Source organism: Aquarana catesbeiana, linkage group LG04 (genome assembly GCF_042186555.1).
Source record: "Aquarana catesbeiana isolate 2022-GZ linkage group LG04, ASM4218655v1, whole genome shotgun sequence".
Classification (NCBI taxonomy): Eukaryota; Metazoa; Chordata; class Amphibia; order Anura; family Ranidae; genus Aquarana; species Aquarana catesbeiana.
Window position 1 is genome coordinate 684,648,747 of NC_133327.1, and position 24,515 is coordinate 684,673,261.

The following is a 24,515-nucleotide window of genomic DNA, read 5'->3' on the forward strand; positions in this document are numbered from 1 at the left end:
GCCTGTAAAGGTCCTAAAAAGGACCAATGTGAGTCCACCAAATAGTGGCTAATCAAAGGTGTAATACACTGGCACTCTCCGGCAATGAGGGCATCAAAAGTGGTGCATCTTCAACCAAAAAACAGGGAAAGTATATCTACTCTTACCGGAACTGGTGGACTCGAATGTCAGCGACGAGTCATAAAGGCAAGGATGCCAGGAATCGGCAGATCAACGAGACTCCAGGGAGCCAAGGACCTCCAAACACGACTCCAAAGGGTGTTGTAGACAGCCGCCGAACCGGACCTCAGATGTCCGAAACACCAGGGCTGGAACTTAGGCGCAGGAGGTAGAACTGGACCACAAAGGAACTCTCGTCCGGGAGTTTATGCAAAGAAAAAATGCCTCCATATGGTGTAGGTCAAAAAAGTGGGTTTTTTTAATTCTAAAACCCAGCATAAATTAATAAGGATAAAAACTGTGATCACAGAGTAAAAATTGGGGGCAATGTGAGTGGGGGCAATGTGAGAAGCATAAAGCCAATCCAGACGCGTTTCGTCCCAAAGGACTTCAACTAAGGCATGGGGTAGTATGTGGTCACACCCCTTTCTCCCATGTGGCCATGGGAGAAAGGGGTCATTGGTCACAGGTACATGGAAGCGGGGAGAGCGTTCTCATCCCAGTGTAAGCTCCAAATCTTAACCAACTCATACTTCCTCCTAGCAGTTGAATGGAGATGGAAGAAGGTGGTGATGGTGGTAGGGGGTGGTGATGGTGGTGGGAGGGTAGGTTGGTGTCAGCATTTAAGTGGCCACTCGGCACACGCCTGAACTTAACCTTAAAGTAGAACTCCAGAAAAATCGCTATCCTGCATTGAACCTCTCCCATTAGAGATCTGACCTCAGCTGCACGTTGCTGATTATTAAACAGGATCCTTCAAGTTCACATAAAAAATGTCCAAAAATCACCTTTGGACAAGTGTTTGTGCTTGCTGTAGATTTCTATTGTAAGTTCTTCCAATATTATCAGTACTAAGAAATGGTCCAGGCTGGTCAGGGAAGTGTTTCTGTAATGGGTTGCACTGCAGTACATTAATGAGCACAGCAGAGGGCGACATAGTTCTCTTTCTTCCTTTACTGAGAGTACCTGGAGTAATAGGGGTGCGTGTTCTGCCCCACCCTGCCTCTGGTCCCTCTTTATTGGGTTTTAGAAAAGTGAGTTCCCATTACAGCATCTGGAGCCGAACTGGCACCAGGATTTAAAGAAGAACTCCGGAGTAAACGATAACCTGTTTATAAGCAACTCTTCTACCCTCTGGTTCCTAGGTGGGCTAATGAATACAGATTAGCAGCTCTTTGACTCCCAACACCCAGATGGTGTCTGCACTGCCATGCCTGGGGGTGCGGGAGCTGGGTTGGCATCAGTAGACGTTTGATAATATCTGATGTCTGAGAAGTCAGTCGTTGCGGCGGATATAAACAAGTGGGACCCAGATATGTTTTTCGTGGTAAGTGCAGTCAAGGCCGGGACAAGGGGTGTGCAGGAGGGGGCGGCTGCCCTGGGCACTGTGGTATCATGAGAGGGGGGGGGTACTGCAAGGAGATTGAAGGGAGGGTATTTGTGTTGGGGGGGGCAGCAGGGGTATGAATTGTTCTTGGAAAGGGAATGGGGGGTGGGGGGGCGGGTTCTAGGAGTTGCGATTTGGTAGGATTTGTGCTAGGGGGGGGGATTTTGAGAGTTTGTGCTAGAAGAGGTGATATGGTGGAGAGGGGATTTGTGCTAGGAGGGATCATTTTTTTTTGGGGGGGGGGGGGGATTTTGTGCTAGTAGGGATGATTGGGAGGTATTTGTGTTAGGAGGGGAAATTTAGGAGGGGGAGGGATTTGTGCTAGGAGGGTGGAGTGTTTGTGCTGGGAGGGGTGATTTGCAGTGGGGGGGAGAGGATGTGTACTGTGCGGGGGGGGGGGGGATTTGAGGGGTAGAGTATTTGTGCTAGGAGGAGTGATTTTTTTGGAGGGGTCGATCAATTTGTGCTGGGGTGATTTGCGGAGAGAGAGCATTTGAGCTGGGAGGGGGGGGCAAAGTAAAAGATTTGTGCTGGGAGGGGAGAATTTCTGCAGGGGGTGGGTTTGTCCTGCGAGGAGGGGGAATTTATGCTTAGGGGGTAAGCATGCAGATTAGTCCCCAATTTTTTTGGGGGGGAGGGGATTTTTGCTGACGTATAATGCTCATGCGTCTTGGGGGGGGGGGGGTGCAGTTTGGCATGTTCGCCCTGTGCTCTAGGTGACCTTGTCCCGGCACTGAGTGCAGTGTGCTCAATATTAGGTCAACCTTAAATTCCAGGTATTACCTCTCACGGAGATCACAGAACCCCGCTGACAATGGCTTTATATCCCCCCCAGAAAGGCAGAGCCATCTTTGTTCAGGTATCATCCAGGGTCACCATCTACTCCTGGACTGGGATGATGCCAGTCCAGAGATGACACAATCATGTAAAAATCCTGGTGGCTGCGATCACAAATGTCGCAGTGTCTGTGTTCGGATCTGTTCACCCGCTCCTTCCCGCGTGTCAGATTTTGACATGCGACTGTATCAGCATACAGTACGCTTCTATGGGCTGCCTGCACACATCTCCAAGGTGGATTCACATGCAGCAAACAGTGGCTCAGATCGGAGGACAGTATGGATTGCCCATTTGAATGATCCCTTACACAGAAACACCCGGCTGTCATTTTGACAGCCGGGAATAGCTGGCAAGTGCAAGGGGAGCAGCAGTAGGGCAGGAGAAATCTTGATGAAGATTATTTTGGGCGTGTGTAGTATAGCGTTTCCCCCGGGGGGGGGGCACTGCTGTCAATTTGGGCCTATTTTGCCCACTTACAGCATACACAGCCAGGCTCACCGCATTTTCAGCATTCTTCTTCCCCTGGCTTAACAATCAGTCAGGGGGTTTCTGTTAGTGTTTCAACTTAAGCAGTAACTTAGATAGGGATGGGGGCATGGGATACCCCGGAACTGTAAAACAACTTGAGGACTACTAAGCTTCTGGCTGCTCTGCACAAAGTTGTGGGCTGTACTGCACAACCTCTGGCTGCACTGTACCCTCTTGGTTGTACTAGGCAAAGTTTTAAGCAGTATTGCCCACTCCTGGTTGTTTTGTACAACTCCTGGCTACACTGCGCATGCTTGGGGAAGGGGGGGGAGGTTAGGACACCTTACAGCAGTGGCGGCTGGTGCTCAAAATTTTTAGCGGGGCGCAATCAAACTGAAAAATACTTTAAAAAAAACAATTGCTTGCAGCCTCATTGTACCATCAAATGCAGCCACTTGTGCCCATTATATGCAGCCACTTGTGCCCCATCAAATGCAGCCACTGTGCCACATCAAATGCAGCCACTTGTGCCCCACCATATGCAGCCACTTGTGCCCCATCATATGCAGCCACTTGTGCCCATCAAATGCACCCACTGTGTCCCCCGCCCGCCCTGCTGTCTGGCGGCACTTACCCCATCTTGGTGGCGGGTCAGGCAGAGGGTGACGGCAGCGAGCTGTCGGATGGCTCCTGTGTCCTCCATGCTTCCCCCTTCTCTCTTCTTCCGTTTTGCTAGGCGTCCAATACGCCTGTGCCTTCAGCCAATCACGTGATGGGTATTAGACCCATCCTTCCTGATTAGCGGAGAGGAGATTCAGTGTTAGAAAAGCAAATATTCATTCGCTTTTCTAACACATCTGGGTGGACTGCGAGCACAATGCTTTGCCCTCCAAGTCCACCTTTTTTGAAGCCTATTAGAGCCTATGGCTCTAATCAGGTGCTTCAAAAAACACCCCTCTGCCGTTGTAATTCAGGCGCCCAGCATCCGAAAAGGGGCCGGACACCTGAATAGGGGGTAGGACCGGCGGCCATGGATAGATTCATGAAATGTATGAATCTATCCATTAGTCATATAGGGGGGTGGCGTGACAGAGGGGGTGGCGCCCGTGCGCCCCTAATGGACAGGCCAACACTGCCTTACAGTCACCTTTTCTCTGTATAAAAGAGTCAGTTACTCACTCAGTCCCCAGAATGGTTGGGCTTCCTACACCAGCTCCCTTCTGACCCTGCTCAGTCTCTGTTGATCCAGCTCTCTTTAGTAGGCCCCCAGCTAAGCCTAGCTGGAACCCCAATATCTTCAAAGGCTCCTCTGGTTTCCTCTCCCTCTCTCTCTCTCTCCCTGCCTCAGGGGGCAGCGTCCCTACACAGGGGTCCCCTCCTGCAAGACTGGACCCAGGAACTCTGCTCTTGCTACTCAGGCCTCAGACTACTTATGGGCTCTCCCTCCACCTTCTGGGCACACTTGCCCAGGGATTGGCTGGAGTTCCATAAATATTCAGGCTGCCTGTCCCACTCTCCCTCCCACTATATTGTACTTCTAAAATTATTATTATCATACAGGATTTATATAGCGCCAACAGTTTGCGCAGCTCTTTACAACATGAGATAAGACAGTACAGTTGCAATACAATTCAATACAGGAGGGATCAGAGGGTCCTGCTCGTTAGAGTTTACAATCTAGAAGGGAGGGTCAAGTGAAACAAAAGGTAATAGCTGTGGGGTATGAGCTGATGGAGAAAATGAAAATACAGTTGTTAGGTGTGGGTAAGATAGGCTTCTCTGAAGAGGAGGGTTTTCAGTGATCGTCCAAAAGCTAATAGAGTAGGAGATTATCGGACAGATTGGGGTACGGAGTTCCATAGGATTGGAGAGGCTAGGGAAAAGTCCTGGAGGTGAGCATGGGAGGAGGTGACGAGGGAGCTAGAGAGCAGGAGGTCTTGAGAGGAACGAAGAGAACGATTAGGACGGTATTTTGAGACTAGGCTAGTGATGTAGTTGGGGGCAGAGTTGTGGATGGCTATGTAAGTAGTTAGTATTTTGAATTTCATTTGTTGGGTGAGCGGAAGCCAGTGGAGGGATTGGCAGAGAGGGGTGGTGGACACTGAATGGAGGGATTGACAGAGAGGGGAAGCAGACACAGAGCGATTGGTAAGGTGGATGAGTCTGGCAGCAGCATTCATGATGGATTGAAGGGGGGATAGACTATGTAGAGGTAAGCCAATGAGGAGGGAGTTGCAGTAGTCGAGGTGAGAGATGACCAGAGAGTGAAATAAGAGCTTTGTGGTGTCATTGGTTAGAAAGGGGCGTATTTTTAAGATGTTGCGGAGGTTGAGGTGGCAAAATTTGGACAGTGATTGGACGTGGGGCTTAAAGGAGAGTTCAGAGTCCAGGACTACACCTAGAACCTTGGCATGCGGGGAAAGGGCTTATAGTTGTGCCATCGATTTTGACATAAGTTTGGTTTTTGATAGATTGAGTTTGAGGAAGTGGTGAGACATCCAGACCAATATGTATGTTAGTAAATTAGTGATAAGGGAGGAGACTGAGGGAGTGGGCTGAGGGGTAGAGAAATAGATTTGGGTGTCGTCAGCATAGAGATGGTATTGAAAGCCATGGGAGGCTATTAGCTGACCCAGGGAGGAGGTGTAGATTGAAAATAGGAGAGGTCCACGAACAGAACCTTGAGGGGCCCCAACAGAGAAAGGAAGAGGAGAGGAGGAAGTAGAATTGTAAGTAACTCTAAAGGTGCGGTTGTATAAGTAGGATGAAAACCAGCAAAGCGTACAGTCACAGAGACCAAAGGTGTGGGTTTTTTTGAGGAGGAGGGGGTGGTCAACCATATCAAAGGCAGCAGAAAGGTCCAGTAGTAGGAGTACAGAATAGTGTCCATTGGTTTTGTCCATTAGTAGATCGTTTGTTAGTTTTAGGAGAGCAGTTTCTGTGGAGTGTTGAGGACGAAATCCAGATTGAAGGGGATCAAGAATGCTATTCTCGCAAGGTGGTCGCTCAGTCACTTGTAGAACATAAGTTCAAAGAGTTTGGATAAAAAGGGGAGCAAGGAGATGGGACGTAGGTTGTTAAGATTGGTTGGGTCCAGTGAAGGCTTTTTAAATATGGGGCTGACTAGTGCATGTTTTAGAGAGTTGAGGAAGATGCCAGAAGAGAGGCAGAGATTGAAGATGTGGGTTAGAGAGTGTAGAATAGAGCCAGAGGGTGAACGTAGCATTTGCGAGGGAACAGTATCCAGAAGGCAGGTGGTAAGATGGACGTTGGCAATTGGTTTAGCAACCTAGTCTATAGTGGTGGGGTTGAAAGAGGGAAGTAATGATTGTGCCTGTGGGCATGAAGTGTAAAGCATGAATTGCATCAATCTTCTGTTTGAAGTGATTGGCGATCTCCTGGGCACTGAGTGAGTTGGTGGGTGGAGGTAGTGGAGGACGAAGTAGAGAGTTGAAGGTAGAGAAGAGTTGACGGGGACGGGATGATAAGTTGTTAATGAGAGTGATAAAATAGGTCTGCTTGGCAGTGAGGAGGCTGAAATTATATTTTTGGAGAGCAGTAGACATGTGCATTCGTTTTCGTCCGAATGCATTTTCGTCAGAATTTCAGGTATTTTCGTTATCGTTTTGAACAAACGATAACGAAAGTGCAGAATCCGGAAAACGAAAGATCCGACATAAACAAATGCTTTAATTTCGTTTTCGTTGCTACAACAGTTCGATATAGATAGGAGATTCGACATGATGATGACAATAACAATCTATGTCCATCAAACCTGTGGTCGAATGTGCCTAACCTTAACTCTATTAGTCCAAGATTATTCTACATAGAGAGAAAAGATTTGACGTAGGGGAGAAAAGATTCGACGTAGGGGAGAAAAGATAAATAAAAATAATGATGATGATGAATGTTATTGGCTGATTGTAACCAAAGAGGAAGAGCAGTAAAATATCTAGAACTAAGTACACACGTACTTTGGCTTATGGTGTCTGTTGAACGTTCTAAGAAGATTCGACGGAGCAGGTAATCTATACGGCGTCGTACAGTTTAGCTGCTCCGTCGAATCTTCTTTGAAGATTCGACAGACACCATAATCCTTCAATGACAGATTCGACCTTAATTTGGATTTTCGGACGAATGCAATTTTTAACGAAAAACGAAATAAATAAAAACGATTTTCGGGAGTAACTAAATAAATGTATTTTTCGGACGAAAACGAAATTCCAAAACAAATTATTTCAGTGTGCACATGTCTAGAGAGCAGATTTATATTGGTTGAAATCTATCTGAGACTTATCCTTACGCCACAGGCGCTCAAGACTAAGACGTTTTTTCAGACTTCTAGTGTCATCTGTTTGTCAAGGTTGAAGGGGTCGGGCCTGATTCTGTGTAGTGAGGGGGGCCAGTGTGTCCAGTGAGGCTAAAAGTGAAGCGTTGTAGACAGAAGTGGCAAGGTCAGAGGTGCGATTTTGTCATAGAGGTGGTCGGTAGCAGAGTAGAGAAGAGAAGGGTTGAGATGGCGTAGGTTTCTTCGGGGTAACTGTTAGGCGGTTGGAGGGAGAGGAGGTTGAGGAGAGGGAGAGAGTGAAACTAATATTGTAGTGATCAGAGAGAGGAGTACATGGGTGGGAGAAAACAAGGTCAAGGGTATTGCCTTCAGAGTGGAGTAGAAGCATGTATCCATTGCTTCAGGTCAAAGGAGGAGGTTAGACTGAGAAGTTTTGAAGTAGCAGAAGTGTTAGTATTAATAGTCCCCGTGAACGATCGTGGAGATTTCAGAAGAGAGAAAGTAGGTTAGCCAGGCAGAGAAGTCATCAAGAAAGGTTAATACCAGTCCAGGGGGCCGGTAGATCACAGCTATCCTTAGAGAAACTGGAGAGAAAAGGCAAATGCAGTGTCCCTCAAATGAGGAGAGTGGCAGAGAGGGAGGTGTTTGAAGTACCTGAAAGGTGCTATGTGTGGCTAGAAGGATTCTGACACCCCCTCCCTTGTGTCCACTGGATCTGGGGGAGTGAGTCCAGAGAAGACCACCATGGGATAGAGCAGCAGAAGAACAGCAGAAGAAGCAGTGTCTGATTCATGAAGCCAGGTTTCGGTAACAGCGAGTAGATTATATGAGTTAGTGATAAAGAGATCATGGACAGAGGTGAGTTTGTTACAGGCAGAGCGGGTATTCCAAAGAATGCAAGATAAGGGGAGTCTGGTCTTGGGAAGAAGAGGAATGGGAACTAAATTGTGTGGATTGAGGCTGCAGCCAAAGGGTGCTGGGTAATAGGTGCGTTGAGTACAGTTAAATGATGGAGGCCCAGGGTTAGGGGATATATCTCCAGAGGTTAGGAAAAGCAGAAGGGTGAGGGAGGTAATGTGGGAGTGCGACTCATATGAAGGGACATGCTCTAGTGTCCTGGAGATTTTTTGTGCGTGTGGATTTAGAATTTGCAGGAGATGGTGAGTGCACTAATAAGGAGAGGACAGAAGTGAGGGTGATTTACAGTATATGCATGATATATAGTATTGTGATAGGTGGTCAATACATGAAAAATTACTTAGCATTTAGTATGCAGATTGCAACTTTTTGGTTTTGGATGCCTTCATTTATTTTTTGTTTATATGCAGACCAAACGGTCCAGCAAAATTGACACTGGAAGGTTTTTTTTGTTTTTTGTCCACCCACCTGGAAATCTTGTAATTTATCCCGAACAATGGCACTGTCATTTGTGTTGAACAGCTTGATCTACATATAACCACTTAATTACCGTCCTCCTGCAATGTATTGTGGACGTACCTGTACGTCGCTGGCCTCTTTCGGGTACAGGGCGCGTGTGCGCCACCATCTGCCCACTTCCTCTGTGATTAGACAATATTTCATGGCCAGGACCTGCTGATCAGCTGTGTCTCCAGAGGTTAGGAGAAGCAGAAGGGTGAGGGAGGTAATGTGGGAGTGCGATTTATATGAAGGGACTCCCTTCATATCTTCATATCTGGAGATATTTTGTGCATGTGGATTTAGAATTCGCAGGAGTTGGTGAGTGCAGTAATAAGGAGAGGACAGAAGTGAGGGTGATATACAGTATATGAGTGATATATATCACATATATATATATATATATATATATATATATACACACACACGCATTACACACATTGTTTTTTTTAATTTATTTATTCTTTTTAGTTTATATAATAAAAAATAAAAACCCCAGTGGTGATCAAATACCACAAAAAGAAAGCTCTATTTGTGTAAAAAAAATGATATAAATTCCATTTGGGCACAATTACCAGTTAAAGTGGTAGTAAACTGCTGAGTGATATTTTTTATTTTTTTACCTGAAAGGTAAAGGCATAATGCGCTAGTATTAGACATGTGCACTGACAAAAAATTTGTTCGTTTTCGCATCATTCATTTTTTTTTGCTTTTTTCGAAAATTCGGAAATCCGAAAATCCGGATTTTCGAATTTCCAGATTTCCGAATTTTCGGATTTCCGAATTTTCAAATTTCTGAATTATCATATTTCGAATTTCCGAATTTTCGATTTACGAATTTTTGAATTTTTGAATTCTGAAATTCCGTTAACTAATAATAACCAACTATTACATTATAGGTATTGGAATTTCCTTTCAAATTTGGCTGTTTGTGAATGTAACGAATACAAATTTATCTGACGTTACGAATTATCCAAAATAATGATTGCCGCATCTAAACAAATGGAATGGAACAAATTAATAATAAACAATAATAATAAAAAGGTTTTATTATTATTATTGTTATTTATTATTATTAGATCGTTACGTTCCATTCTTTTAGATACGGCATTCGTTATTTCAGATATTTCGTAACTTCGGATAAATTCGTATTCCTTACGTTCACTAACAGCCAAATTTGAAAGGAAATTCCAATACCTATAATAATAGTTATTATTAGTTATTTCAGATTTTCTATCTTTTGGAGTGTTCGGCTTTTCATTCTTTTGAATTTTCAGATTTTCATTCTTATTTTCAGATTTTCAACTTTCAAAATTTCCAAATTTTCAAATTTCCGAATTTGAATTTTTCAATTTCTGCAATTACCCAATTTCCGAAATTTAGAATTTTCCAATTTCCGAAATTTCGAAATTCTGAAATTGAAAATTTTCGGAAATTTTGGAAATTAGGAAATTCAGAGATTTCGGAATTAATAAATTTGTCAAAATTCGTTAAAAAAACAATTCGGAACTAAACGAATGGCACAAGTCTAGCTAGTATGCATTAGGTTGGAGACAATATCTGAGGGCGGCTCTCTGCATATTGTTCCTCATCACCCTGAGAATATTACTGTATATACTCGAATATAAGCCGAGATTTTCAGTCTTTTATTTAGGCTGAAAGTGCCCCCCTCGGCTTATACTCGAGTCACTGCCGTCTGCCTACCTGATCAGCGTGTCATGCAGACAGACGGTGGCCAACTTGTCATAAAAACATAAGGCGGCCATTCCAGTGTTCAAAAGCCGCGCCTCCTCCTCGTCTGTGATGGGCAGAACACTCAATTTACCAACAGTCAGTGTTCAGCCTATCACAGACATCCTCTCTTCCTCGTTCGTGGTATCTTCTTCTTCATCTTCTTCTTCCTCCGCTCTTCTCGTCCCGCATCTTCCTCCAGGCTTCTTCTCCGCTCCGTCCGCACGATCCGCCTCAGTGGGAGTCTTCAGCCGTGTGACGCTTCGCTTCTTCTGACATTTCTTATATAATGGAGGGCGGGGCCACCCGGTGACCCCGCCCTTCTCTGACGCACAGGGGAATTCACGGGACTTCCCTGTGGCTTTCCCCATGTTGTCAGAGGGGGGCGGGGTCACCGGGTGGCCCCGCCCTCCGTTATATAAGAAATGTCAGAAGAAGCGAAGCGTCACACGGCTGAAGACTCCCACTGAGGCGGATCGTGCGGACGGAGCGGAGAAGAAGCCTGGAGGAAGATGTGGGACGAGAAGAGCGGAGGAAGAAGAAGATGGAGAAGAAGAAGATGAAGAAGAAGATGGAGGAAGAAGAAGAACACCGAAAGAACACCAGAAGAAAGAAGATGGAAGAAGAAGTTGAAAGAAGAAGAAATTAATAAAGGACTTTTTAAAAACCGTCTCTTGTGTTTTTAAACTTTTTGACACTTTTTTTTGTGAAATGGTAGGGGTACATTTGTACCCCATTACCAATTCACACGGGGGGGCCGGGATCTGGGGGTCCCCTTGTTAAAGGGGGCTTCCAGATTCTGATAAGCCTCCCGCCCGCAGACCCTCACAACCACCAGCCAAGGGTTGTGGGGATGAGGCCCTTGTCCCCATCAACATGGGGACAAGGTGCTTTGGAGGTCTACCTCAAAGCACCCTCCCAATGTTGAGGGCATGTGACCTGGTACGGTTCAGGAGGGGGGGCACTCTCTCGCCCCCCCCTCTTGTCCTGTGGCCTGCCAGGTTGCGTGCTCGGATAAGGGTCTGGTATGGATTTTGGGGTGTGGTTCTCCTTAAAATCCATACCAGACCTGAAGGGCCTGGTATGGAATTTAGAGGGACCCCCACGTCATTTTTTTTTAAAATCTTGTTTCTGGGTTCCCCTGTGGGGAATTCCCATGCCGTTTTTATCAATGAACTTCTATGTGTATTGTCGGACCGGCAATGCAATAGCCACTAGTAGTTTTAAATGACTTTTATTTCCTTTGAAATGTCATTTTGCTGTCAGACTGTTCTAAACACGGGAAACATGCGCCCCTTTACAGGCATACTATAGACACCCCCCAGGTACGAAATTTAAAGGGATATTACACTTTTATTGTTTCACTTTAAGCATTATTAAAATCACTGCTCCCGAAAAAATGGCCGTTTTTAAAAATTCTTTTCGCATTGATACATGTCCCCTGGGGCAGGACCCAGGTCCCCAAACACTTTTTATGACAATAATTTGCATATAAGCCTTTAAAATTAGCACTTTTGATTTCTCCCATAGACTTTTAAAGGGTGTTCCGTGGCTTTCAAATTTGCCGCGAACACCCCAAATTGTTCGCTGTTTGGCGAACTGGCGAACAGCCGATGTTCATCCCTACACAGGACACAGGGAGGTATGCAGGGGACACAGGGAGGTATACACAGGACACAGGGAGGTATACACGGGACACAGGGAGGTACACACAGGACACAGGGAGGTATACACGAAACACAGGGAGGTACACACGGGACACAGGGAGGTATACACGGGACACAGGAAGGTATACACGGGACACAGGGAGGCATACACGGGACACAGGGAGGTATACACGGGACACAGGGAGGCATACACGGGACACAGGAAGGTATACACGGGACACAGGGAGGTATACATGGGACACAGGGAGGTATACACGGGACACAGGGAGGTATACACGGGACACAGGGAGGTATACACGGGACACAGGGAGGCATACACGGGACACAGAGAGGTATACACGGGACACAGGGAGGTATACACGGGACACAGGGAGGTATACACGGGACACAGGGAGGCATGCACAGGACACAGGGAGGCATGCACAGGACACAGGGAGGTACACACAGAACACAGGGAGGTATACACAGGACACAGGGAGGTACACACGGGACACAGGGAGGCATACACAGGACACAGGGAGGCATGCACAGGACACAGGGAGGTACACACAGAACACAGGGAGGTATACACAGGACACAGGGAGGCATGCACAGGACACAGGGAGGTACACACAGAACACAGGGAGGTATACACAGGACACAGGGAGGCATGCACAGGACACAGGGAGGCATGCACAGAACACAGGGAGGTACACACAGAACACAGGGAGGTATACACAGGACACAGGGAGGTACGCAGCTGCAGATGGACATTGTTGACTCTCTTTTCCACTTACAGTAGCTGCTGCATTTCTCACCCTCGACTTATACTCGAGTATATACGGTAAATGTGCAGAATATTTTGCTGCTGATATTTTTCTGTCCTCCGCAGGTTATGGACATTTGTACCCGAGTACGACGGCTGGACAAATCTTTTGTGTCTTCTACGCTTTGTTTGGGATTCCACTCAATGTGGCCTTTCTGAACGCAGTCGGGAGAGGACTGAACGCCCATCTGGTGGCGCTGGGCCGATGTGTACAGGATCCTGGAGGATCAGGGGTAAAACACTGAAAAATATTAACATTTTGTTTTTTTCTTTAAAATAAAGTGAGCGCAGCCTATTGCATTCGGAGCCTATTGCATTCGGGGTGTGCACCCCAAAGCTCAAACGCACACATGTCTTTCTCTGCAGCCTCACGTGCACGGGACAGTGAATGAATGAGAAGTTCTCTCCGCTGAGCGACTTTCTGTTCATTCACAAACCGAAGCATCGTAAAAGCACAGTTTATGATGCTTCAGTTATGAATGAACACAGTGAGTGAGTGTGTTCACTGTGTTCATTTAGAAAAGGAAGGTACTGGTAAATGACATATTTACCGACCCCTTCCCCCACTCTCCATACTGAAACATCCCTATCAGCAGCCGAGGGGATTAGTAAGTAATGTATTCAGGTTTTGTGCTGCCCTAGGCCTGACTAAACTCGTGTACCCCCAATTTAAATATGACCCACCCCTTGCTGTTTAAGACCCGCCCTGAAATTTTCAAGTGGGGACACTAGTTCTGAGGGCCTGGGGGGAGGGGCAATGGATTCCCTTAGTTTGCATAGATTTCCTCTTACTTCCTGTTTGGCTATGGGGCAGGAAGTAAAGGGAAATCTCTGCAATGGGACAGGGATGGTAAAAAATAAACTGACAGGGGCTATAACACTCCCTTATTCTATCAAAAAAAAAAGTGTTGCCTATAGTTCTACTTTAAGCACAAATTTCTGATAATTTTATGTAGAGAACTAAGAAGATATAACCATGCCAATGGTGTAGAAGAAAACATACAGCACAGTGAGGAAGGTTTGTGGTCCATGATGAGATGATGAGAGAACAGTCAAAATTAGAAGTCCCCCCCCCCCCCACAGTTGCGGAATGCCGGCCTCTCGCATGCCGGAAGCAGTGCGGCCGATTTATGGGGGCTGCTAGACTTATTTGCCTCTTAGCTCGGTCCGCCCCATAAGACTGGCGCTACACTAACATCGCAAGCCGGCTGGGACTCTTTCCATGCTGCCCCCCCAGCAAAGTGTTGCCCTAGGCCTGGGCCTTGTCGGCCTAGGACAGGATACAGCGCTGGAGAGGAGAGGAGAGAAGGGAAGTCGGCAGCACTGCGGGGTGGGAGGCCAAGATTGGGGAAGCCCTGGCAGTAGGGGATATTTGGCGCTGTACTTAGTGATCACACCCCCTGCGCACTGCAACAAACCACATCTTCGAGTAGGAACCTGAGGGATTGATGCATAGTCACAGCTCAGGGATTGTCCTTCTAGTTTTAATTATCAGAATCCAGTAACAGGCAGAATCAATAAACCTACCCAACCCAGCTCAGGGAAGACTCGAAGAGTCTAGAAATAGTATCACATAGCTGGTAGCAGAGCCTGAAATGATGACCCGGGGCCCCTGGTAGTGTGAACAGAAGGCGCAGGAGTGCAGAGTGGCACAAGTGCCTGTACGTCTTGATGGTAGCAGAGCGGGTCTCCATGCCAGGTGGGAGAAGTCGTCGGTAGTCTTCAGTGAAGCAGGCAGGCTGGTAGACAGCTGGTGGGTGGAAGGAAAAAAAAAACAGACTGATACTGGTAACAGCGGGTAGGTGAGGCATACGCCGGTAGCAGACTGTAGAACGGCAGGCACAGCAGGATGTCAGGCAGGCCGTGTCATACACTGGCTGGACGGATCAGGTACAGAGGAGCAGGCAAGAACACGGTCGGGGTACAAGTCGGGTCAGGAGCAAATGGAGCAGGCAGAAGCAGTGGCCAAGGACTATCCGGGGTCAGTGCAGGCGAAGTTCAGAGAGTAGTCAGACTAGCTGGGTCATGATTAAGCTATGATTAAGCACCATTAACGGGGCGAAACGCGTCAACTATCATCTGGACCTGTTTCTCTGATTGATGTATGGACTGAGCTTTATTAAATAAAGGCATTATATTGGAGTGCGGCCGTCCTTTTTCTATTTTTTGCCATTGCCTTTTGCCGAGCCGGCACCCTTCATTTCCTACACACTGGGACGGCGTGAACACAAAAGTGATACCACCTGGAGCGGCAATTACTTTGATTAGCTGGGTCAGCAACTGGAATCAGGATGCAGAATCACAGCGTCACAGGATACCGGGAATTCTGAAGACAAAGCAGCACTGCCACAGTTTAAATAGCCCATTTGGCGCCAACATCTGTCACAAGTGCACGTGTATGCGCATGGGCGCGCACGCATGTGCATAAGTATTAGCCAAATTCTTACGTCTATGAGAGGAAGCATGACTTAGCCTTTGAAGAGGCACAGAAGTCCATCCAGAGGGACCATGTTGTCCACTGGCATGTGTAGTGATGTAGTCATGTGAGTGGGTAATCATTTAGTTATTATTATAATGTGAGTAATTTCCAGCAGCCTCCCGATTCTTCCAGAGAGAGGCATTTATTGAAACTTTAGACAGAACAAAGTCCATAAGAATACTTGCAACAGGTGACAAAATCCAATAGAGTAAATATGACAACGAACAGGAGCCTTCAGAGTCCCATTTGTCCTAGACTATATCTAGACCTGTGTCTTCATCTTCATGGAGAATGAAAAGACTGAATGAATGCCGGTTTGAATGTCTTCTCAAGTACTGGTCTGACACTGGGGGGCAGGGCCGCCATCAGGGGGGTACAGGCAACATACTTGTAAGGGGCCCGAGCGTCCCAAGGGGCCCGCCGTACAGCAACTAAATGAATGAAACTGTAATAACCTGTACACACAGTCACACTTTCCGACGGAGAAAGTGCGATCGGAGCCTGTTGTCGGAAATTCCGGCCGTGTGTGGGCTCCATCTGACTTTTTCCGTCGGAATTTCCGACACGTAAAGTTTGAGAGCTTGCTATAAAATTTTCCGACAACAAAATCCGATCCTTTAAATTCCGATCGCGTGAAGACAAATCCGACGCACAAAGTGCCACGCATGCTCAGAATAAATTAAGAGACGAAAGCTATTGGCTACTGCCCCGTTTAGAGTCCCGACGTACGTGTTTTACGTCACCGCGTTCAGAACGATTTTCCGACAACTTTGTGCCACCGTGTGTATGCAAGACGAGTTTGAGCCAACATCCGGCGGAAAAAATCCGATGGATTTTGTTGTCGGAATGTCCGTTGAATGTCCGATCGTGTGTACAGGGGCATTAGACGTAGCACAGCAGGCAGCCGCTGGCCGCGCGGCGTCCGCAATAGAGAATAACACATGCAGAAGAAGCCACCGCCTGTCTCCTCCTCTCCGTGTTCCTCCCTCCCTCACCGAAGGTGATCCCGCACCCGCTCTGCCTCCTTCACTGTTGAGGCGGAGCCTGCTGCTAGGTTACTAGTATTGTAATTAGGCGGGGCGAGGTGGGACTCGGGGAGGGGGTGTGGTCAGTCTCTTCAGTGGTGGGAGTGGACACAGCCCTCTCAGGTGCATTCATTACAGATGAGAGACAGAGAGCAGCATGGAGGGTAAGTCGTGTGCAGTGACGTTCTGCTGTGCTGTAGATTATAGTGGACCAGTGAAAATGGATGAGGATGATTTTGGATGGGGATGAGAGTTACATTGTGGGAGAGGCTCTTCACAATGTAACTCTCATCCCCACCCAAAATCACCCTCATCCATTTTCACAATGTAACTCTCAGTGGCGGCCCGTCCATTAGGGGCCCCGACCCCCCCTATACATGCGTCCGGCCCCCCGACCCCCCCTATACATGCGTCCGGCCCCTTAATCTACATGCAGGGTGCCGGACACATGGATTCCAGAGGCTCTAATAGGCTTCAAAATAGGGTGGGCTCGGGGCTCAGAGCACTGCGTCCGAAGCCCACCCAGGTGTGGGACAATAGCGAATGAATATTTGCTACTGTAACACTGATTCTCCTCCCAGCCAATCAGGAAGTGGGTCATGAGACCCATTTCCCGATTGGCCAAAAGGAGAAGCGATCCCGTTGGCCGAGGAGACGCACGGCGTAGGACCGAGAGAATGACCCACCGGCTGCCAAGTCCGATCCTCCGGGCCCCTCCTTGCAGAGTGCTGTCAGCTTCTCCTGTGGCTGTATAGTGGGAGAGAGAGCAGGACAGGAAGCCTGAATATTTATGGAACTCCAGCCAATCCCTAAGGAGGTGTGCTCAGAAGGTGGAGGGAGAAGCATGTAAGTAGTCTGAAGACCGGCAGCAGGGAGCAGAGTTCCTGGGTGCAGTCCTGAAGGAGGAGACCCCTTTCTAGGAGCTCAGCCCCTGGGGCGGTGGAAGCTAGAGGAACCAAGAGGAAGACATTGAGGTCCCAGCTAGGCTTAGCTAGGGGGGCCTACCGTGGAGAACCTTGTCCATAGACTGAATGGAGTCAGAAGGGAGTTTATGGGAGGAAGTTGCTGTGGAGTGGTTCGGTCTCCTAAGCAAGTGAAGTGTAGCCAGGAGTTGTGTAAAACAGACTGCATTTTGTACAGAGCAGCCAGAAGTCAAGTGGTCCTCAAGTTGCACACTCCTACAGTTTTGGGGTATCCCATGCTCCCCATCCCTATCCAAGTTACTGTTCTAATGAAATCCCCCCCAAAAAACCCTAGGCTGATCTGTATCAGGCAGGGCAGCTTCAGGACCAATTAAGCACACGTTAGGCCCCAAAAAAGGTTATTGGGCCAAACAGCCGAGCTCTATGTAATAGCACCCCCTCAGGCCTCAGCCTGTTCCAAATATTTATATCCTCCCCCAGCATGCACCAGTGACATAAACCTCCTACTGGATTGGCTACAGGAAATATAAATATTCATAACTTAGTTTTGTTTGTGAAATCTCATACTATGACCAGTGATATCTATTGGTAACAGTGAAAAATCACAAGCCAACTTAAAGTATAACAAAAGGCAAAACTTTTTTTTTTTTTTTTTTAGTTTGGATGGAGTGGGGAGGGATTCAAGTTCTTGTCAGGTTTTCCCCCATTAGGGAGCTTCTCCCTCTCTATTTGTCCTGTTTACCATTATGGTTGAAAGTGAAAGTAAAAGAAAATCCCAAATTTTGTGTTGTCCCCAGAAAAGTAATAGAGGGAAAATAATCCAATGGGGATAGTAGTTCTGGTGACGGGAGGAGGGAGGGGGTCCCCAAGGAATTCCCGTAATTTGCAGGGATTTCCTCTCACTTCCTGCTTGGCTATAAGACAGGAAGTGAAGGGAAATCTCCGCAATGGGACACAGACGGCAAAAAAAAAATCTTAGAGGGGATATGACCCTCCCTTGCTCTATACAAAATGAAAAAAAAAAGTTTTCCTATAGTTCTACTTTAAGCTTTGGGAAAAAAACATGTGAAAAACCATACAATCAGCCTGAGCTAACTCCAGCTCAGCCAAAAAACTAAATTTACATAGTAGCCCCTGTTTAGAACAAGAGGGCTACAGTAATATGGCACCATTGTTCTCTGCTTTAATTGCGGACTAATGCGTCAGTTATGGGTATTATATTCAGTGTAGGTCAAAGCATATTCATGTGTTAGAATGGCCCAGTCAAAGTCCAGACCTAAATCCAACTGAGAATCTGTGGCAAGACCTGAAAATTGCTGTTCACAGACGCTCTCCATCCAATCTGACAGAGCTTGAGATATTTTGCCAAGAAGAATGGGCACAAATGTCCCTCTCTAGATGTGCAAAGCTGGTAGAGACATCCCCAAAAAGACTTGCAGCTGTAATTGTAGAGAAAGGGGGTTCTACAAAGTATTGACTCCGGGGGGCGCCATACAAATGTACCCCACACTTTTCACATATTTATTTGTAAAAAAATGTTAAAAACCATTTATCATTTTCCTTCCACTTCACAATTATGTGCCACTTTGTGTTGGTCTATCACATAAAATCCCAATAAAATACATTTACGTTTTTGGTTGTTACGTGACAAAATGTGGAAAATTTCAAGGGGTATGAATACTTTTTCAAGGCACTGTATTACAGGAGCTCTGGTCAGGCCCGGATTTACTCCCTTTGCCGCCCCAAGGCCAAGTCCTTCAATGCCGCCCCCACTCAGATCATGCGTGGGAGAGTCGTAGAGATCACCTATAGGAGAGTCTCAGAGATCACCCATGGGACAGTCATAGGGAACACCCATGGGACAGTCATAGGGAACACCTATAGGACAGTCATAGAGATCACCCATGGGAGAGTCAGAGATCACCCATGGGACAGTCATAGAGATCACCCGTGGGACAGTCATAGAGATCACCCATGGGACAGTCAGAGATCACCCATGGGACAGTCATAGAGATCACCCATGGGACAGTCATAGGGAACACCCATGGGACAGTCATAGAGATCACCCATGGGACAGTCATAGAGATCACCCATGGGACAGTCAGAGATCACCCATGGGACAGTCATAGAGATCACCCATGGGACAGTCATAGAGATCACCCATGGGACAGTCATAGGGAACACCCATGGGACAGTCATAGAGATCACCCATGGGACAGTCATAGAGATCACCCATGGGACAGTCATAGAGATCACCCATGGGACAGTCATAGGGAACACCCATGGGACAGTCATAGAGATCACCCATGGGACAGTCATAGAGATCACCCATGGGACAGTCATAGGGAACACCCATGGGACAGTCATAGAGATCACCCATGGGACAGTCATAGAGATCACCCATGGGACAGTCATAGGGAACACCCATGGGACAGTCATAGAGATCACCCATGGGACAGTCAGAGAGATCACCCATGGGACAGTCATAGAGATCACCCATGGGACAGTCATAGAGATCACCCATGGGACAGTCATAGAGATCACCCATGGGACAGTCATAGAGATCACCCATGGGACAGTCATAGAGATCACCCATGGGACAGTCAGAGATCACCCATGGGACAGTCATAGAGATCACCCGTGGGACAGTCATAGAGATCACCCATGGGACAGTCAGAGATCACCCATGGGACAGTCATAGAGATCACCCATGGGACAGTCATAGAGATCACCCATGGAACAGTCATAGAGATCACCTATAGAAATCGTAAAATGGGAGTCAAAGAGGACACCTCCACTGGGAATCAGAGCCAGGTACTCCTGGCACCCATGGAAGTCATGTCCGGTAGGGCTCTATACACACTCGGGGGGGGGGGGGGGGCACACTGACCTGTTGCTGGGGAGAACTTCTACAGCCAAAGTTGGTGAGAGTGTCCTGGGCGGACTAGGACGGCACGGCACAGCCCGATGCAGATAGGGAGTACTCAGCATACAGTCTCCCCCCTCCGTCCTCCGTACTGAGCTCCTATCTGGCTGCCCGCGAAAGCTGAGAATTCGCCACAGGAGCGGTGCCGCCCCTGCACCACTGCTGCCCCGAGGCCTGGCCTCAGTGGCCTTGTGGGAAATCCGGCCCTGGCTCTGGTTGGAGTTTTATCGATGACTTGGTAGCACATAATGCCTAGACCAGCCTTTCTCAACCTTTTCAACACAGAGGAACCCTTGAAATAGTCCTCCGGTCTCAGGGAACCCCTGCTAAAAATTTGAAATCTATAACTTATGATACATTAGTGTGATGGGCAGTGGGAAGAATGGTCCTTACACTTGTGGTCATTGAGAAGAATTGCCTCCTTACAGATAGCTAAAAAGATCAATGGTGTCAGTGGGAACTTATCTGAGAGGCAGAAATTGCTCAATGCTGAAGGAACCCCTAGCAGCCTCTGGGGGAACCCTGGTTGAGAATCGCTGGCCTAGACAGTCAATATGTCACAAAAATGTATCAGTGGTGAGAACAAGATGAGGCAATGATAAGACTTTTGTGTTCTTTCAGGTGATGAAGGTAACAGTAAGGGGTCTTTTCCTTATCACCGGCTCTTTTCTCTTCCTCATCTTCCCTCCTATGATGTTCAGCTATGTGGAGGGCTGGAGCTACGGTGAAGGATTCTACTTCGCTTTTACTACACTCAGCACCATCGGATTCGGTGATTATGTAGTAGGTAATGACATTTTATATTGTTTTATACTGCAGTGTATAAGAGGATATTAACGAGTATTAGGTTTTCCCACTTGTCTCTTTTTCCTTAAAATAAAATCGAATTGTTTATAATTTTCTTTTTGAGTATCTTAAGAACGTTTCTGGAGTCCAGGCACTGGACAATGTTTATCAGTGCTTTTCTGTTTGTGTTGTCACCCTCCTCCACTTGGTTCCAATAATGTCCTTTGTCTTCTAAAGAACAAGGGATCTAAGTTGCTGACTGGTGCTGTGTATTCTCAATGTTCCCTAGGACACTGGTGTTAATGGAAGTATACTTATACACATGTATGTGGACCCCCCTCCTAACTTGTAGATAGTGTTGGTTTTATGGCAGGCATTTATTGGGGTTTTAGAGGTTTTTCATCAAAGTGCATGTTATGGAAAGATGGTTCCCGTAATAAAGTTTTAATTTTGGAATAGTATATTGTTAAGAGTGTTATGTATTTTGCTTTGTCATTTGAAGTCTTCAAAACAGTTTTTGGTTGGTTTTCTGTTGTTGGTTGTGCTTTTCTAACCTTGTGGTAACAGTTTGATGAGGACCCTTTGCTGTTCCAGCATGACTGTGCCCCCCTGTGTACAAAGCCAGCTCCATAAAGACATGGTTTGACCAGTTTGGTGTTAAGGAACTCAAGTGTTCTGTAGAACCCTGACCTCAACCCTACTGAACACCTTTGGGTTGAACTGGTACGCCGATGGCGAGCCAGGTCTTCTCAACAAACATTACCATAAGGACATGGTTTGACCAGTTTGGTGTGGAGGAACTCAAGTGTTCTGTAGAACCCTGACCTCAACCCTACTGAACACCTTTGGGTTGAACTGGTACGCCGATGGCGAGCCAGGTCTTCTCAACAAACATTACCATAAGGACATAGTTTGACCAGTTTGGTGTGGAGGAACTCAAGTGTTCTGTAGAACCCTGACCTCAACCCTACTGAACACCTTTGGGTTGAACTGGTACGCCGATGGCGAGCCAGGTCTTCTCAACAAACATCACCATAAGGACATGGTTTGACCAGTTTGGTGTGGAGGAACTTGAGTGTCCTGTACATAGCCCTGACCTCAACTCTACTGAACACCATTGGGTCGAATTGGAACGCTAGTGGTGAGTCGGGTCTTCTTAAAGCGGTGTTCCACCCGCAAATTTTTTTTTTAAAAGTCAGCAGCTACAAACACTATAGCTGCTGACTTTTAATAAGGACACTTGCCTGTCCAGGGAGCACGCAATGTGCCCCCCCCCCCCCCCGAGGCCAATCCATCAGATCGGGTCCAGGCACCGCCATTTTAATTAAGGGAAACCGGCAGTGGAGCCTTGCAGCTTCACTGCCCGTTTCCTACTGCGCATGCGCGAGTCCCGCGGCGCTTTGTGAATGGCTGGCTGTCTTCTGGGAAACACATGTCCCAGAAGACATCGGGGGGGGCTCGCCAGAGAAGAGGATATGACGTCCTCTGCCACGGACCGGATGGATCGGAAATACAGGCTGCACTTCAGGAAAAAATAAGTTAGAAGGAAAAAAAAATTTTTTTAACTGGCCAAAAACGAGCGGTGGAGTGGTGGTTTTTCATTTAAGACCACCTCTCAAAAGTGGGTGGAATTCCGCTTTAACCAACACCAGTACCTGACCTCAAAAATATTCTTTTGGTTGATTGGACATTTTGGGAACAAATTCCTTGAGAGCATTCAGTAGATGCCTGTACACAGCTCCATCCATGGCAAGGAGCAAAGCACAGCGGACACTTCAAAAGCCAGTAAAGGCAAAATGGAAAGGTTACAGCAGGGGACTTCAAACTTTCTAAACAAAAGATCCTTTAAAATTTGGGAAAGGAGGGGGGGAATGCGGACTGTTGCCAGTTGAAGTAGAGAACGCCCCCGCGTCAGTGAAAGTAAACAATGTCCCAGGCTTGGTGGTCAGTGGGAGCAGCCATGGAAGTAAAAAAATGACATAGCGCCCATAGTCAGTAGGAGGAGGAATACTACCCCATCATTGGTGTCAGTGGGAGGAATAGTGCCCCATCATTGGTGTCAGTGGGAGGAATAGTGCCCCATCATTGGTGTCAGTGGGAGGAATAGTGCCCCACTATTGGGGTCAGTGGGAGGAATAGTGCCCCATCATTGGTGTCAGTGGGAGGAATAGTGTCCCATCATTGGTGTCAGTGGGAGGAATAGTGCCCCATCATTATTCTCAGTGGGAGGAATAGTGCCCCATCAAAGGTAATAGTGGAAGGAATAGTCAAGGAAGGAATAGTACCCTATTATTGATGGCAGTGGGAGGAATAGTGCCCCATCATGGGGATCAGTATGAGAAATGGTGCCCCATCATTGGTGTCAGTGGGAGGAATAGTGCCCCATCGGTGGTGTCAGTGGGAGGAATGGTGCCCCATCATTCGTGTCAGTGGGAGGAATAGTGCCCCATCACTGGAATCGATGGAAGGAATAATGCCCCATAATTGGTGTCCACGGGAGGAATAGTGCCCCATCGATACTGTCAGTGGGAGGAAAAGTGCCCCATCATTAGTGTCACTCTGGTGAGTGCATTACAGTGTCACATTTTGTGGAGAGGATGCATTATGCTTTTAAAAGGAGAATATGAAATACAACATTTAACTTATTTATTGCCAGGAAAGGACCCCAATAAACACTACATATCGATGTACAGAAGTTTAGCCGCGCTGTGGATTATATTCGGCCTGGCCTGGCTGGCTCTGGTGCTCAATGTTGTTGCAGAATTAGTGGAAAAACTTATAGAATGGCGGATGCTGAAAAGGGATGTCATTAAGGAGGGAACCGCCGTGCAAAAAGTTGAAGATCACCCGATCCACCTCCAGCACGGAATTCGGATGTAGAACATGACGTGGAACCTCTCGGAACTCTTCAACAGACGGCTAACAATGAAAATCCTGAGAACTGGAGAAATCGCCGGAGCCGAGTCACCAGTGGACCTAGAAAAAGAAAAAAACTGCAGCTGGAGACACAAAACTTCTAAACATGGCGGCTCCTTCTTCACGTCGTACCACCAATAATCTGAGCCTACTTTTCTCTCTCTTAAAGAAATTTTCCTTGGCTGTTAAAAAGTTCCTGCTGGCTCCGGGATTGGACTTGCTGGTTCCTGAACTCTACAAGAATTTGTGCCCCACCCCTTATCCATACTGTATAGACAAGACCAATAATATAGGACAGTCTGAATATTGGGAAGAGATGAGCGCTTAGCTGAAGTATGATGGACCAATACAACCTATATGGTGGATGAGAAATGTGAGGAGCGGACAGATTCTACTCCCGATGTTGGTAGAAGAGAATTCTACGGAGTTTCATTTGCTCGGTATATTGTACCAATATGATTATGTTCTCCGAGCTCTGATGGTTGCCCAGTTTCATACAATATCATGTAATATAATACAGAACAATGTAATATAATGTTGTATGTTATATGTAGAATGTTCCAGGCAGATTACTATAAGTGTAAATGTTGTTTAAAAAAGTGTAGCTAATGTTTGGAGGCTGAATGGGAATTCTGGGATTTGTAGGTCCACAGGCTGATAAAGTGGCATTTAAAATGACACACGCATGCTCAGCCTCACCTT

At 47.0% G+C, this 24,515-nt stretch overlaps 1 protein-coding gene across 1 annotated transcript in view; it reads left to right on the top strand.

Moving 5' to 3' along the window:
- Positions 1 to 23,972, top strand: part of KCNK16 (potassium two pore domain channel subfamily K member 16) — a 36,517-nt gene extending 12,545 nt beyond the window's left edge. The window contains exons 3-5 of the mRNA XM_073628754.1: positions 12,825 to 12,991; positions 20,733 to 20,898; positions 23,554 to 23,972. Coding sequence (XP_073484855.1) covers positions 12,825 to 12,991; positions 20,733 to 20,898; positions 23,554 to 23,777 — 557 coding nt within the window. The 3' untranslated portion in view covers positions 23,778 to 23,972. The remainder of the gene's footprint in view (positions 1 to 12,824; positions 12,992 to 20,732; positions 20,899 to 23,553) is intronic.
- The last annotated feature ends 543 nt before the right edge of the window (positions 23,973 to 24,515 follow it).